Genomic DNA, 15,501 nt, shown 5'->3' with positions numbered 1-15,501 from the left:
GGTCCTGTTGATTTGCTCTGAAGGGTGTCCAGGATCAGGTCCCTTAGGGTGTAGGGTGGCCTGGGCGAGGGGCCTGTGATGGTTTTCAGGCTGGCCAAGGCCCCCTGCAACCCAAGCAGAGGCCCTGGTATCTGGAATTTATTTACCTTCCACAACTGAAACTTTGTAGCCTGGAGCAGAGCCAAGGCCCCTGCTGCCGCCATTTGTTTGGTTTTATGTATCTTCTATAATTGAAACTTTGTATCCTTGAGTGGAGGCTTAGGCCAGCCAGGGCAGGTGGAAAGCTTTGCTTCCTCTTTTGCCGGGGACAACCTTAGCCTGCTCTTTCCAGCTCCATGGCTGCCACCATTTTTCTTGGGATTTATCTTCTATAATTGAAACTTTGTATCCTTGAGTGGAGGCCTAAGCCGGCCAGGATGTGTGAAAAATGCTGGGGAAACCCAAGCCTCGCAACTGCTCTCTGTGTCTGCAGCCATCTTGTTTGGGGTTAATTTGCATAGTCACTCGGATTGGCTGTGGGCTTGATTGGTGGGTGTGGTTTGAGCAGAGTGATGGTTAATCTGCATATTACTCTTTTATTAGGTAGTATGCCAATCTCCCTTTTATCGCTCCCAACTTGCACCTATGCAAATCTTAACTAGATGTTTTCCAAACCTTATTTCTCCCTCCATTCATATAATCATAAATTAGTCCTGCCAATACTGATCACTTCCCCAGCCCTTATTTTTTTATCCTCACTATGGACATGGCCACTGAATTTTAGAGAGGGAAATGGGGGGGAGAGAGAGAGATTGGTTTCCAAGTATCAAACCCCCAACCTGTGTCTTGACTAGAAATGGAACAAACCCAACACTCCAACCAACTGAGCCACACTAGCCAGAGCCCAATCACTCCCTTTTCTAAACTCAGAAAAATACATAGAAAAAACGTACACTTGCCAAAACCGGTTTGGCTCAGTGGATAGAGCGTCAGCCTGTGGACTGAAGGGTCCTGGGTTCGATTCCGGTCAAGGGCAGCTGGTCGATGTCTCTCTCTCATCAATGTTTCTAGCTCTCTATCTCTCTCCCTTCCTCTCTGTAAAAAAATCAACAAAATATATTTTTAAAAAAGAAAGAAAAAACGTACACTTTTCTGTTGTCATATATATTCACTGCTTCCTCAACTAGTTAAACAAAGTTCCTTGTGAACAGAAACTACTCCATACTTAGTTTGTCCCCTTGGTGCCTAGACACTGGAAATGCTTTAAAAAGTAATTTCAGTAAGTATTGGCATTTTCAGAGGGAAGTATATTAAGCATTTTTTGAATACTCCCAAAAATCAAGTTTTATAAAGCTTATTAAAATGAAATTTCACCATCAATCATTTTACAAGTATTGACTTTCTTATTCTAAGGGCACATGCTTTGGAGAGGAAGCCATGTCAGAATCACAGCTCCACCACTTATAGCTCTGTGATCCTGAGCAAATTAATTCATTTTTTTGTTGGCCTTTTTCCTTATCTACATAATAGCACCAACCTGATAGTTACTGATGAGATAATGCATGAATGTTTTATTACTAGAGGACCAGTGCATGAAATTCGTGCAGGGGGGAGGAGGAGTCCCCTCAGGCCAGCCTGCACCCTGTCCAATCCGGGACTCCTCGGGGGATGTCCAACTGCCAGTTTAGGCCCCATCCCCAGGATCAGGTCTAAGTTGGCAGTAGGACCTCCCTCTCACAATCCTGGACCACTGGCTCCTAATCACTCACCTGCCTGCCTGCCTGGTCGCCTCTAACTGCCCAACCCCCTGCCAGCCTGACTGCCCCTCACTGCCTCTGCGTGCAGGCCTGATTCCCGTCCAGCTTGCACAGGGGGACCTGAGGCTGCACCCCGCCCCCCACCCTATAGGACTTGACAAGAAGACCGGAGGCTGCGCCACGCCTCCTCCTCGCACCTCACCCGCCTAGCTCCGGGCCAGGGGACCTGAGGCTGCACCCCCACCCGGCGGGGCTTGCCAAGGGTGGGGCCGGCCAGGTCTGGATCTCGCCCAATTGGATGAGGCCAGCAGGGTCTGGGTATCGCATGATTTTTGAGGTGCCGCAGGTGGGCGTGAACTTGACTCTGGGTCCTGCGGCACACCCAAACTGACAGGAGGAAGCTTTTCATATAATTTTACTAATTTTCTTTCAACTCTGATACTTCTATTATAGAGAAAGGACAAATAGCAATATTAAAATGTTTCCTCTAATCCCCTTTTAATGTGTATGAACTTCATGTACCAGGCCACTAGTGTGTGTGTGTGTGTGTGTGTGTGTGTGTCCAAAAATAGCATTTCTAGGGAAAAAATAAGAAGAATGAGGTTTGGAGATCTTTTAAAAGAAGCATTTTTGGGCCAAAAAATAAAGATTTTAAAAAATATTTATTTTAAGTGTCATTTAAATAAAATTCACTGTTCACTATTCTTCAATTAGAATTCATCTTTAGAGATTTCAAAGACTTGCTTGCAAAACAGCAACAGGACATTATTTTGATTTTGTGTAATTAATTTTTAAAACCTGGGATTAGATTTTTAGGGGAATGGACCAGATTCGAATCACAAGTGAAGATAAATGTGGTTTTCCCATCTATACTTAATATCAGACTTAATAACTTTCTGCTCAAACTTTGCTCCAGTAGTTAAATCAGAAAATCTATTACCCAATAACCAATATGGTTTGTTGATATGTACTGTTTCAATGATAGTAGACAGGCACAGGAAGCACAATGACACCTTACCAATATTCTCTTAAAGCTCTAGGAAAAAAGAACAAGAACAGACCAAAAACCCATGAATCTAAGAGGATTCATAAACATTGGAAACAAAATATTTTAACAAAGGAAGAAAGAATCTCAGGACCAAAAAAAAAGAGTTTAACTATTTAATATCTATCCACAAGGGCAGTCTACAAATATTTGCTATAAATCAGGAAAGGAATTATCTTCATTTTGAATCCTCAGAACCTAGCACAGTGCCTGGGTCAAAGAATACTGGCTAAGTCAAAGAACAAATGTATTTAATGAATGGTGTCAAAAAAGAATTCAGGATATTGCTATTATTCCTTTATTTAAAACATTAAAATAGATGTGGAAAATTTTAAATATCTGATACACAAAAAATAAAACAGAAGAAAAAAATGTAAGGTAACTCTCTAGAACAAGAAAATCACAAGCCAGAGCCCCCAGTTTATGGACCTGTAACATCTTAAGCAAAGCAAACTGTATGTTCTACCTTATCACCAATACATTCTTTTTGTAAACAACTAGAATCACTAGAAATCAACTGTACTTCATCTATACTCCCCTTTCTTTTAGAATTATGGCAATATTCCCTGCCAATATAATGGATGATAGTAAGTTTTGTTTTTGCAAATTTTAAACATTACCAACAAACCAAAATTCTTGTTTCTGAATTCTATGTACACAAGGAATGACTGGCTCAGGCCTCTACTTTGGAATTATTTTGCCAGAAACCTAATACCTTCCTTTTCACAATGGAGCTCTAAACAACTTCCTCAAAAATGACACTACTCTAAAAATAGGTTATCAACGTATTTTGATTAACAACCAATCTAAATCTCCCTTCCTCCAGCAAATGAAAAATGAAGCAAAGGTAAGGACGTTGGATGCATATAAAATTAAATTACTTTGTAAAATTTTAACACCTCAATTTACAACTCACTAGTTGAGCACAAATAATTTGTGCTCATATTTTGATTGCTTTATCTTGTTTTTAGGACATTAGGTTAAGGTTAACATTCTTATGAAATCCTTTTGGCAACATTCTGCAATATTCCACTCCTATCATGAGAATGGCAACAAGGAAAAGCAAGCACATACTTCTGGAGACTAGATTCTAACACATCTGAAGAAAGACAGTTCCAACCTTCCCTTAAATACAGGCCTACTTTTCTGACACTCCAATTCACTTACCTCTCCCATCGCTCTTCCCTCCAGAGCAAGTGCTTGAAAATCATGATTCAGTTCATCCATAGATCGTACCTATTGTTCAGAATAGAGAAGGGAAAAGTTTCAGGTTAGCATCTTGAATTTTACATACACATTAAACAAATGAAAAGCTTTTGTTGACTTTCAGATATTGATAAAGACTAACAATTTTCAAGTGATTGAGATTAAACACTCACTTACCTTTAGCCATCAGGGTTCAGCAATGACCCCTGCTTTCTCCCCTCCCATTCCCTTTTGTTTTCAAAACATGAAAAACATGTAATCCAAACAAAGAAAAAGCAAATTACAGCATGATAATTATGTTAGCTATTTTTCATACATTTTAATTTAATTAAAGACCAACATACTGAAGAGCAATTACACATGAAGATGATTATGTAACCTAAACCTGGTCACTAAATCAAAGACCAAATACTTGTCCCCTTGTCCCCAAACAGGAGCATATAAATGAGGGAAATCATTTGATCCAAATTAAATACATTTGTTCTTTGACTTAGCCAGTATTCTTTGATCCAGGGACTGTGCCAGGTTCTGAAGATTCAAAATGAAGATAATTCCTTTCCTGATTTATAGCAAATATTTGTAGACTGCCCTTGTGGATAGATATAAGATATGGTATTTCTTTCATAAACCACGGGGAGAGGGGTGCCAACTATAACAGAGTGCCCCAACATTTCTCCATACTGGAAGATTTTGGGAAGGCTCCTAGAATCTCAAATTCAGATGGGAAAAATAACATATTACAAGAATACCTTCAAACTTTACCTATCAGTAAATGTACTACCTACATCATAACCTTACTGGGGGCTTCCATTAACTCATTCCTGTCAGTACTACAAGGTAATGTTAAGATCAAGGATGAAGCATGAAATAGATTCAAAACATTCAAAATTAGGCCTGGCTCAGTTTGTTGGGAGTGTCATCCCACACACCAAAAGGTTGTGAGTTCAATTCCCGTCAGGACACATCCTAGGTTAAGAGCTCAATCCCCAGTCGGGGCGTGTACCAGAGGCAACCAATCCCTCTCCTCTCTCCCCCCTCCCCCCCCTCTCTCTTTCTCTCTCTCTCTTCCTCCTTCCCTCCCCCCCTCTCTTTCTCTCTGTCTCTCTGCAATCAGTAAATGCAAAGAAGGTCAGGCTTGAGCCAGGCAGGGAGAGGGAAAAGTACAGAGAAGAGGAACCAGAATTCAGCTCAGGGAACCAACTTAAGGATTTATTAACATGCTGCCTACTAGTATATATCACCAATAATCTTAATTTAACTGAACTGACACCACATAAAAATACATTTGCATTGTTTTAAATCACATTCTTTTCAAAACTCAAAACTGATACTATGCTACAAATGGCACCTTGTGTCACTAAGATGTAACAGCTTTGAGATGCTTGCTAAAAATATAAATTTATAAAATTTAAAATGGCCTTGGCCAGTGTGCCTCAGTTGCCTGGGCATTGTCTGGTGCACTAAAAGGTTGCAGGTTTGATTCCTGGTCAGGGCATATGCCTGGGTTGTGGGCTTGATTCTGATAGGGAATGTGAGGGAAGCAACTCATCAATGTTTCACTCTCACACTGATGTTTCTTTTTCCCTTCCTCTCTCTCTAAAAATCCATTTAATAATTTTTTTAATTTTAAAAATGAAGTTAAAATTGAGTCGAGAGAACAAAGACAGAGACAACCCTTGTTACTGTAGTGAAACAGTTTGAAAAGACCTTCAAACAGAAAGTGTGACCACACTGTAAAGTGTTTATTTAAGTAAGCTCAAATATTTATTTATTTATTTATTTATTTACTTATTGAATAAGCTCTAAACACTATGCAGTAAAAATAAAGGAATAGGGGAGGATGAGGATAGGATGTTAGCTGGAAACTCTACATGTTACACGAAATCATTTTGAGTTTTAAGGTCAAAGTTAACATTTACAAAGCATGTAAATCAAATGCACAAAGCTCTGAATCTAGCTCTTTCTGAGGAATCTGATAATACATTTAATTAGAGCTAGACATTTCTTAAAAATCCAAAAATCTACAAATAGTTTTAACCAAGAACACTGAAAATTCTATTATTTCACAAGGAAAATGTAGGACTAAGCAAAGACATAACATGTAATATCCATATTTATGTAATCATCAAACATTCTCACAGATTATTCCCAGTTAGAAGATTAAAAAATAGCCCAGCTGACATGGCTCAGTGGTCAACCTATGAATCAGGAGGTCACAGTTCGATCCCCAGTCAGGGCACATGCCCAGGTTGCTGGCTTGGACCCCCCAGTGTGGAGAGTGCAGGAGGCAACCAATCAATAATTTTCTTTCATCATTGATGTTTCTATCTCTCTCTCCCTCTCCCTTCATCTCTGAATTCAATAAACAAAATTTTTTTAAAAAGATACTATAAAAAAAACAGAGCATCAAACCTAACCGGTTTGGCTCAGTGGATAGGGCATCAACCTGCGGACTGAAAGGTCCCGGGTTCGATTCTGGTCAAGGGCATGTACCTTGATTGCAGGCACATCCCCAGTGGGAAATGTGCAGGAGGCAGCTGATCGATGTTTCTCTCTCATCGATGTTTTTAACTCTCTATCCCTCCCCCTTCCTCTCTGTAAAAAATCAGTAAAATATATTAAAATAAAATAAAAAACACAGAGCATCAGATAAATGACTTCCCCAACCATTGCTAAGTGGGGAAGAGGACTTAAATGGCATTGCTAGGATCTAAACCCAGGTCTTCCCATTTAAAGAGCAAGGTCCTTTCTTCCTACATCACCGGCTGCCTGCATGGTAGCCACGGAGGTTTCCACCCCTGGATAAAACTGCCTCCTGCTTCTGCTGTTGGTTTTGATAAGTATGCTTTCATGGTCTTTCTTATCTTTGCTTTCCACTTCTCTCCCCCCTAACTTCAAAATATTCAAACCCTCCCCTTGCAGCAATTTCCACTCCTTTCTATTCTATCTTCCCACTCATTCTCTCTCACCATTCATTTGTTCACTGGCTCACCCTCTCAGATCTCCTCTCTCATTTAGCTCTCTCTTCACTGCCTTCCTACCTCCTGTAGAGGACTGTTGGGAAAGCAGCCTCACTTTGTGAAGTTTTCTTTGCTAGTCCAGAACCTCCATTTTAAAACTACTTGTCCATAGTTGTCTACACCAGAAAGACCAAATCATTATGACAAAACTGTTTTTAATTAGTAAGGAACTTATTGTTTAAAATGGGAGCTACACCTGGTATGGTCAACACCATGCAAACTCGGCAGCCAAAATTCTTCCTAGAAAACATAACTACGATCAGAAATCAGATGCTTAGAAATTCAGATAAATCAAAGAATGAAGACAGAGAAATGTAAATATTATAAGTAGATAACAAAAAGCCTTTTCTATCTTAAAGGAGAAAGGCTGGCTGTAAATTACTATTATCAGAGTAAATGCTCTCATGAAGATAGAATAATCTTTTCAAGTTCTTGTACTCAAACTCTTCTTCTAGAATTCAATCTGAGTGGCCAATGTTAATTTCCAGTATTACTTACTAAAATTCCTTCATTTTTGCTAAATGTTTCTAAGACTCCACGAACTGATCTTATCTATCTCCTTTGATTTCACAAAATTATTTTCTATTTTTCTCTTGGGCTACTTGCCAGTAATATAACTTTCTCATGTCCATCCAGGACTTTCTCTTCTGCTACCCCTCCCCATAAAGGCATTTCCCACTCCCTTTATTAAAGAATCAAAGCAAGCCAAAGCCAGTTTGGCTCAGTGGTAGAGCGTCAGTCTGCAGACTGAAAGGTCCCAGGTTCGATTCCGGTCAAGGGCATGTACCTTGGTTTCGGGCACATCCCTGGTAGGGGGTGTGCAAGAGGCAACTGGTCGATGTTTCTCTCTCTCATGGACGTTTCTAGCTCTCTATCTCTTTCCCTTTCTCTCTGTTAAAAAATCAATAAAATATGTTTAAAAGAAAAAAAAAAAAGAATCAAAGCAAGAGGCCACTTCAGTTCCTGACCTACCTCTATATTCCTCTCTTCATTCCACCCAATGACGCATGACCTATGCTGCAGTTTCCCTTCCATTTCCAGATTCCAGAACTTTATTCTGTAAACCTCAACATCTGCCTTCTAACAGGGATTCCGTCCTAATTCGAACTATAATTTAGCATATTAAGTGTGTGCTTAACCACTCAGTAAATTAGAAAATTAAAACAAATATACTCAGAACTATACATCACATCACCCTAAAGGAGACCCTGTCCCCAAAGCAGCCAATCCCTATCCTCCCCTTCCCAATGCCCCTCCCTCATGCCCTGGCAACCACCAATCTGCTTTCTGTCTCTATGGATCTACCTATTCTGCACATCCTATATAAGAGGGTAATATGCTAAGTGTCCAACCGCTTGACCAATAGCTACGATACACACTGACCACCAGGGGACAGTTGCTCCAACCGGTAGATTAGCTTTCTACTGGGGTCCAGCTGACATGCCCTGGAGTCTTCCCTTGGTCCCTCAATGGCCAGCTCCAACTGGGACTAGGCAAGATGGTCCCGATCTCCAACCAGGCTGAGGGACCCCACCCGTGCACAAATTTGTGCACCAGGCCTCTAGTATGAAAAAAAAAAAAAAAAAAAAAAACCTAGCCCTAGGCTAAGTGGATAGAGCTTCGGCCTCTGGACTGAAGGGTCCCAGGTTCAATTCAGGTCAAAGGCACATGCCTGGGTTGCAGGTTCAATCCTCAGTAGGGGTTCTGCAGGAGATAGCCAATCAATTATTCTCTCTTATCATTGATGTTTCTATCTCTCCCTTTCCCTTACTCTCTGAAATCAATAAAAACATATTTTTAAAAAGAATTAAAAGGTTCTAAAGCAGGCGTCTTCAAACTACGGCCCGCGGGCCACATGCGGCCCGCAGAGGAGTCTGATCCGGCCCGCCAGGTTTTTTGGGCAGTGAGCGCAGCCGAGGTGTTACAGTAGGAATTAGTAGTTCATATAGTCCGGCCCTCCAGCTCTCTGAGGGACCGTGATCTGGCCCCCACTTTAAAAAGTTTGAAGACGCCTGTTCTAAAGCCAAGAAAAATAACTGAAAAATAAATTAAGCAAAAATATCACAAATCTTTATTTTAAAAACCATATATTCTAAAGTGCCTACCCTATCCATCACCCCTTGAGAAGCGCTACTTACCATATCCAATGTCCCATATATATACTTATCCGAATCATCAATGAATGTTACACACTTCACTGTTTCCTCACATGTAAAACTGAGATAATGGGCTATTTTAAGGTTTGTTATAATGATTAAATGATGTAAAATGTCCAACTTAGTAGGTACTTACTCAACTGGACCCACTTCACAAGTCATTCTCTTTAAGAGACTAAAATGCCTCCATAGATTCATTCCTTCTTTCCCTACCCTTAGTTATATAGTACAGGGCAAGCTTTGCTCATTTATTGGGTAAAAGGAGGAAGGGGGCAGGGCACAAGAGCAGCAGGAGGTTCTATTCTGGCATTTCTATAACCAATACATTAGAAGTACCTAGATCATGTGAACATCTAACTTATTGTCTTTTTTTTTTTTTTAAACATGTCTTTATGATTTTTAGAGAGAGGAAAAGAGGAAGAGAGAAACATCAAATGGCTGCCTCCTGTACACCTCCTACTGGTGATTGAGCCTAAACCTGGGCATATGCCCTGATCAGGAATCGAACCCTGGTTCTTGCATCGGTGCTCAACCACTGAGCACCACACCAGCTGGACCTAACTTATTTTCTAAAACTTAGCATTTCAAAAGTACTTTCATTTTTCTCTCTTCTCAATTCCCAGCTAAATAATCCGGAGAAACTTCCATTCTCCATTCTTATCTAATCCGAAACTTAAAAAAAATCATAGCATGTTATTTCAGTTCTCATTTCGTGAAAAACAATCTCAGTAGCCCTAACCGGTTTGGCTCAGTGGCTAGCGAGTCGGCCTGTAGACTCAAGAGTCCCAGGTTCAATTCCGGTCAAGGGTATATGAAAACACATACCCAGTAGGGAGTGTACAGGGGGCAACTGATCGATGTTTCTCTCTCAACAATGTTTCTGACTCTCTATCCCTCTCCCTTTCTCTCTGTAAAAATTCAATAAAATATTTTTTTAAAAGAATTTCAGTAAAGCCGGGACCGGTTTGGCTCAATGGATAGAGCGTCGGCTTGGGTACTGAAGGGTCCCGGGTTCGATTCCGGTCAAGGGCATGTACCTTGGTTGCGGGCACGTCCCCAGTAGGGGGTGTGCAAGAGGCAGCTGATCGATGACTCTCTCATCGATGTTTCTAATTCTCTATCTCTCTCTCTTCCACTCTGTACAAAATCAATAAAATATATTTTTTAAAAAAAGAATCTCAGTAAAGTCACCATCTCAAATTCCTTTATTCCTTGGCTTACTAGTAAATACTACATACTATGTCTCCTGATTTTCTTTTTCCTCTCTATTTAGATTTTGTCTCTGTTTTTGCCAGCCAACATTGCTATCAAAAAATTGAAACTTGCCGAAACTGGTTTGGCTCAGTGGATAGAGTGTTGGCCTGCGGACTGAAAGGTCCCAGGTTTGATTCCAATCAGGGGCATGTACCTTGGTTGTGGGCACAACCCCAGTAGCAGGTGTGCAGGAGGCAGCTGGTCGATGTCTCTCTCTCATCAATGTTTCTAGCTCTCTATCCCTCTCCTTTCCTCTCTGTAAAAAAATCTATAAAAAATATTTTTTTAAAATTGAAACTTAAACGTAGGCACAAAGAAAACCTAATGTAAGAAGTTAATGACACAAAAACATTATGAATTATAATTAGTTTTTCAAGCAAATAGTATTGATCATTAAACCACAAAGAACAAAATAAAGCATATACATAGTGCAACATCCAAAAATCAAAGATCTAAAAGAGACTTAGTTTTTTTTCAATACTACTTCCCTAGCCAATTTGGCTCAGTGGACAGAGCATCCACCTGGGGAATGAAGGGTCCTAGGTTCAATTCCAGTCAAAGAAATGTACCTCAGTTGCTGGCTCAATCCCCATGTAAGAGACAACCAGTCAATGTGTCTCTCTCACATCTATGTTTCTCTCTTTGTGTCTCTCCCACTCCACTCTCTCTAAAAATGAGTGGAAAAATATTCTTCGGTGAGGGTTAACAAAAAAACAAACAAACAAACAAAAAAAACTATAATTCTCAGCCTTTTCTTTAAGAGAGAAGGAAAGAGAGCAAAACACTGATGGATAAGAGAAACACTGACCAGTGGGATCCCGCATGCGCCTGACCAACTATCAAACACAAAACATGGTTTTTGACCAACTATCAAACACAAAACATGGTATGTGCCCTGAGAGAAATCAAACCAGAGACCACATTCAAACAAGTCACACTAGCAAGGGCTAAAAGAGTCCCAGTTTGATAGCATCCTTGGCCTTACTTTGCTAGCATTCCTGTCCTTGCATTACTGTCCCATAACTGCTCGCTGTGTCTTTACAATGAAGGTCCCTTACTTGAGCCAGTTAAACCAGCTGGCTGTTGCCTGTACACAAGAACCAAACTCAGACTAAAAGCTATCACTGAATTAGTATTTATTAACACTGGAAGATTACATATTAAAAAAGAGCAGCCCTAGTCGGTTTGGCTGTGGATAGATCCTCGGCCTGTGGACTGAAGGGTCCCAGGTTCAATTCCAATCAAGGGCACATGTCCGGATTGCAGGCTCAATCCCAATGGGGGGAGAGGAGAAAAGTGGAGGCATGCAGGAGGAAGCCAATTAATGATTCTCTCTCATCACTGATGTTTCTATCTCTCCACTCCCTTCTTCTCTCTGAAATCAAAAAAATAAATAATTTAGAGCTATATAATACACTTGGAAAAATAAAATTCAAAAAGTCAGATTCTATAAAATTCTATAACAGACTGTTGGAGGACTCCTGTCTAGAAAGGGAATAAACTTTGTGATTCTCACGGCCTCTGGCCACAAACAACTATACCAATAGTATTCCCCTAGTACCTGGTTAAAAAATATGATAAATTGACCAAATCAGATTCTTCTCTTAGCAATTCTTATAGCTATAGAAATAAACTGAAATTTCCTGAAGACTTGGAAGTTGTGGCTGTCACTTTTGGTCAAGTTTAACCTGTGAATAAGCAGAAGACGACAACACAAAGAGAAAGGATGCACTGAAAAAAAAGCAAACAAGCCTCCCAGTGTCCAAGAGGCCCATGAATACAGATTTCCTGCTCTGGGGTTCAGAAAGAATCCCTGACCTTTAATCTAATGTCCTGAGTTTTTGCTAACTAGAATAGAGTTTTCTACCCTGAGACTAAAACTGATTTTACTGAAATATTTATTTCCTCAATTACTGCATCTAAATTGTCAGGTACTTTTCTCCTCCACACCTACTTTTCTTTGCTCTGCTGGAGGAGTTTTTGACAGGCAAGCCTAGATCATGATGGCTCTATTTCACAAATATAGGTCCAGAACAATATAAGCAAAAGAGCTAGTGCAGTTTTAAAAAGCAAGAGAAACTTGAGCAATGAGAAAATGAAATAAAATATGAGAATTAACCTAATTTGAACTCAATCATTGGGAGGAGGGAACCTATTAAGTCTATATCACAGCACCTACTGTTACACTTTATTTTATACACAACAGCAACAATATTCACTGAGCCGAAACCGGTTTGGCTCAATGGATAGAGTGTCTGCTTGGGGACTGAAGGGACCCGGGTTCGATTCCGGTCAAGGGCATGTACCTTGGTTGCGGGCATATCCCCAGTAGGGGGTGTGCAAGAGGCAGCTAGCTGATCGATGACTCTCTCTCATCGATGTTTTCTAACTCTATCTCTCTCCCTTCTTCTCTGTACAAAATCAATAAAATAAAATAAAATAAAAAAATAAAAAAACACACACAATATTCACTAAGACTTCATGCCAGGTCCAGTCCTACAAATTCTTGATATGCCTTATCATGATCTCCTGAACAGTCTTAAAAAGATCTAAAAATGCAGGCACTCTTACCCTATTTTGTAAGAAAAGCAAGAAGTTATTACAATTTCAGTTTCTTGATTACTGGAGAGGAAAAAACAAAAAGCTTCCCTTTTGGCTCAAGTGGCCACAAACCCTATTACATTATCATATCGAATATCCTATCCTTACCCCATCATGAAATAAATTATAAAAATAGTATAGTGATCTGGAACAACAGCTGGGTAAACCAGGTGTGGTGGAATTTTTATGATTGCCTGTGAGAGAACAGAGTACTAAAGGGTATATTGGGTCTAGTAATAATTAATGTCGTTTCTAATACTTTTTTTAAAAATCAAATTTATTTAAACAATACAACAAAATTTAATCAACAATATAGTTGCCGTTGTTTTCTACTACTTGTGCCCAACGCTCAGGAAGCATTTTAATCCCTCTGTTGTAAAATTCTTGTGATTTTGATGCAAAAAATTCGGTCAATGCATTTTTGAGGCATTCTTCATTATTAAATTTTTTTCCAAGAAGAAAGTTTTGCAAAGAACAAAACAAATGGTAATCGCAAGGGGCAATATCAGGAGAATATGCAGGTTGAGGGAGAACTTCCCATTCCAACTGGCACAGTTTTTCAGCAGTGATTCTTGCAGTATGCGGTCGTGCGTTATCGTGGTGAAGAATTACGCCCTTCCGATTAATCAGCGCGGGTTCTTTTTCTCTTAAAGCTTGGGCTAACCTTTCCAATTGGGCACTATACACTGCACTTGTAATGGTTTGGTTAGATGGTAAAAGTTCATAATGAAGAATTCCTTTAAAATTCCACCAAACACACAACATCACTTTTTTCGCATGCAAGTCAGGTTTTGGCGTGGGCTGCGGAGCCTCATTTTTGTCCAACCATTGAGGCCGCCTTTTCAAATTAACAGACAGCACCCATTCTTCATCTCCGGTAACAATTTGCTCTAAAAACGGCAAACGGTTTTGACGAGAGAGGAGCGAACTGCAAATTGTGACTCTTTGATTACGGTTGTTGTTGGTCAACTCATGAGGAACCCATTTTCCAAACTTTTGGACTTTGCCAAGTGCACGCAATTGATTGGAAATTGTTTTTTGTGAACAATTTAAAGTTGTCGCAAGCTCTTGTTGGGTAATTTGAGGATTTTGCACCAAAAGAGCTTGAAGAGCTTCTTGATCAAAATTGGACACACGGCCTCGACCACTCTTGTCATCTAATGAAAAATTTCCCTCGCGAAATTTCTCAAACCAACGCTGGCATTTTCTGGCGCTAACTGCATCTTGCCCAAGAGCACTACAGATGTTTTTTGCAGCCTCACTTGCTTTTCTTCCTAATTGGAACTCGTAAAGCATGCAGTGCCGAATATGCTCTTCATCCGCCATCTTCTTAGCCCTAGTTTTGCAACAAAAACCAAACCAAACACAAACTTTTTCAAGCAAAACTTGTTAATTGCACTTCACACGTTCTGTAGATACCACGCGTTTGAAGGTTATGTCAATACAAGTCAACGCCAAGCAAGATTTTAAACGAATGTTTAAAAACGACATTAAGTATTACTAGACCCGATATAAGCCTGCATTTGAATTCCACTTCTGATCTTTATCAACTATATGACTTTGGACAAATTACTTCTTTGAACTTTGGTTTTCCTATATATAAAATGGAATAATGACTGCTTCAAACTCAGCAAATGCTGGTATTTAGTGTTGTTATTGACAGTGAATGGGAAATTCATAAATATATACCTTGGTTGTAGGTATATCCCCAGTAGGATGTTTCTCTCATTGATGTTTCTAACTCTCTATCCCCCTCCCTTCCTCCTGGAAAAAAAAAATCAATAAAATATATTTTTAAAAAAAGAAAAAGCAAAAATAAAAATAAAAAATGCTCACCCAAAAGTTTTTTTGTAGTTTTTGTTTTGTTTTGTTTTTTCTATACCCAAAAGCTCTTAAATCTAAAAGTATCAGGCTGTTTTCAAAAAATGAAATGAAACTAATGTATCTGCCATCACTGGAATCAGGAACAATCTTACAAGCAGAGTACAAGAATCCATTTAATTGTCTGGTTGGTGTGGTTCAGTTGGTTGCCAGTTAGATTCCAGATACATTTTAAATGGGTGAATTGTATAGCATGTGAATTTTATCTCAATAAAGTTGTTTTTAAAATTTCGTTTTTTAATAAAATCCACAACCAAATATAGAACACATTTTGCATTTTAATAGATACACTGTCTATACTTTATATTGTCCCAATAGAAACTTTAAAAAGCTTCTAACGAGAAAAATAAGCCACTAGTCTGAACAGCAGTTAAAGATTGACAGTATACAGATAAATTACAACCTTCATCCTACCTTCTTAAGGATGCTATCTTCTTGAACTATCCTAGATGATAAAATTCACTTCTGGGTAGGAGGAGGTAGCAGAAGGGTATCAGGGGGAATAAATGGTGATGGAAGACTGGACGTGGCACAGTGAACACACAATATACAGATGATGTATTATAGAATTGTACACCTGAAACCTATGTGATTTTATTAAC

General features: G+C 39.5%; 1 protein-coding gene across 28 annotated transcripts in view; it reads right to left on the bottom strand.

The window, feature by feature from the left end:
• PUM1 (pumilio RNA binding family member 1) overlaps positions 1 to 15,501 on the bottom strand; it is a 119,380-nt gene that overhangs the window by 87,072 nt on the left and 16,807 nt on the right. For all 28 annotated transcript variants that reach the window (XR_006742226.1, XM_036446627.2, XM_036446637.2 and 25 more), the window contains one exon: positions 3,949 to 4,017. Coding sequence is in view for 27 of the 28 variants with exons in the window: in XM_036446627.2 (XP_036302520.1) it covers positions 3,949 to 4,017 (69 nt within the window). In the remaining variant the exon portion in view is untranslated. The remainder of the gene's footprint in view (positions 1 to 3,948; positions 4,018 to 15,501) is intronic.

The sequence above is a fragment of the Pipistrellus kuhlii genome, unplaced genomic scaffold (assembly GCF_014108245.1).
Source record: "Pipistrellus kuhlii isolate mPipKuh1 unplaced genomic scaffold, mPipKuh1.p scaffold_m20_p_2, whole genome shotgun sequence".
In the NCBI taxonomy this organism is placed as follows: domain Eukaryota; kingdom Metazoa; phylum Chordata; class Mammalia; order Chiroptera; family Vespertilionidae; genus Pipistrellus; species Pipistrellus kuhlii.
Note: the sequence above shows the minus strand (reverse complement) of the source record. Positions and strands in the feature narration are given on the sequence as shown.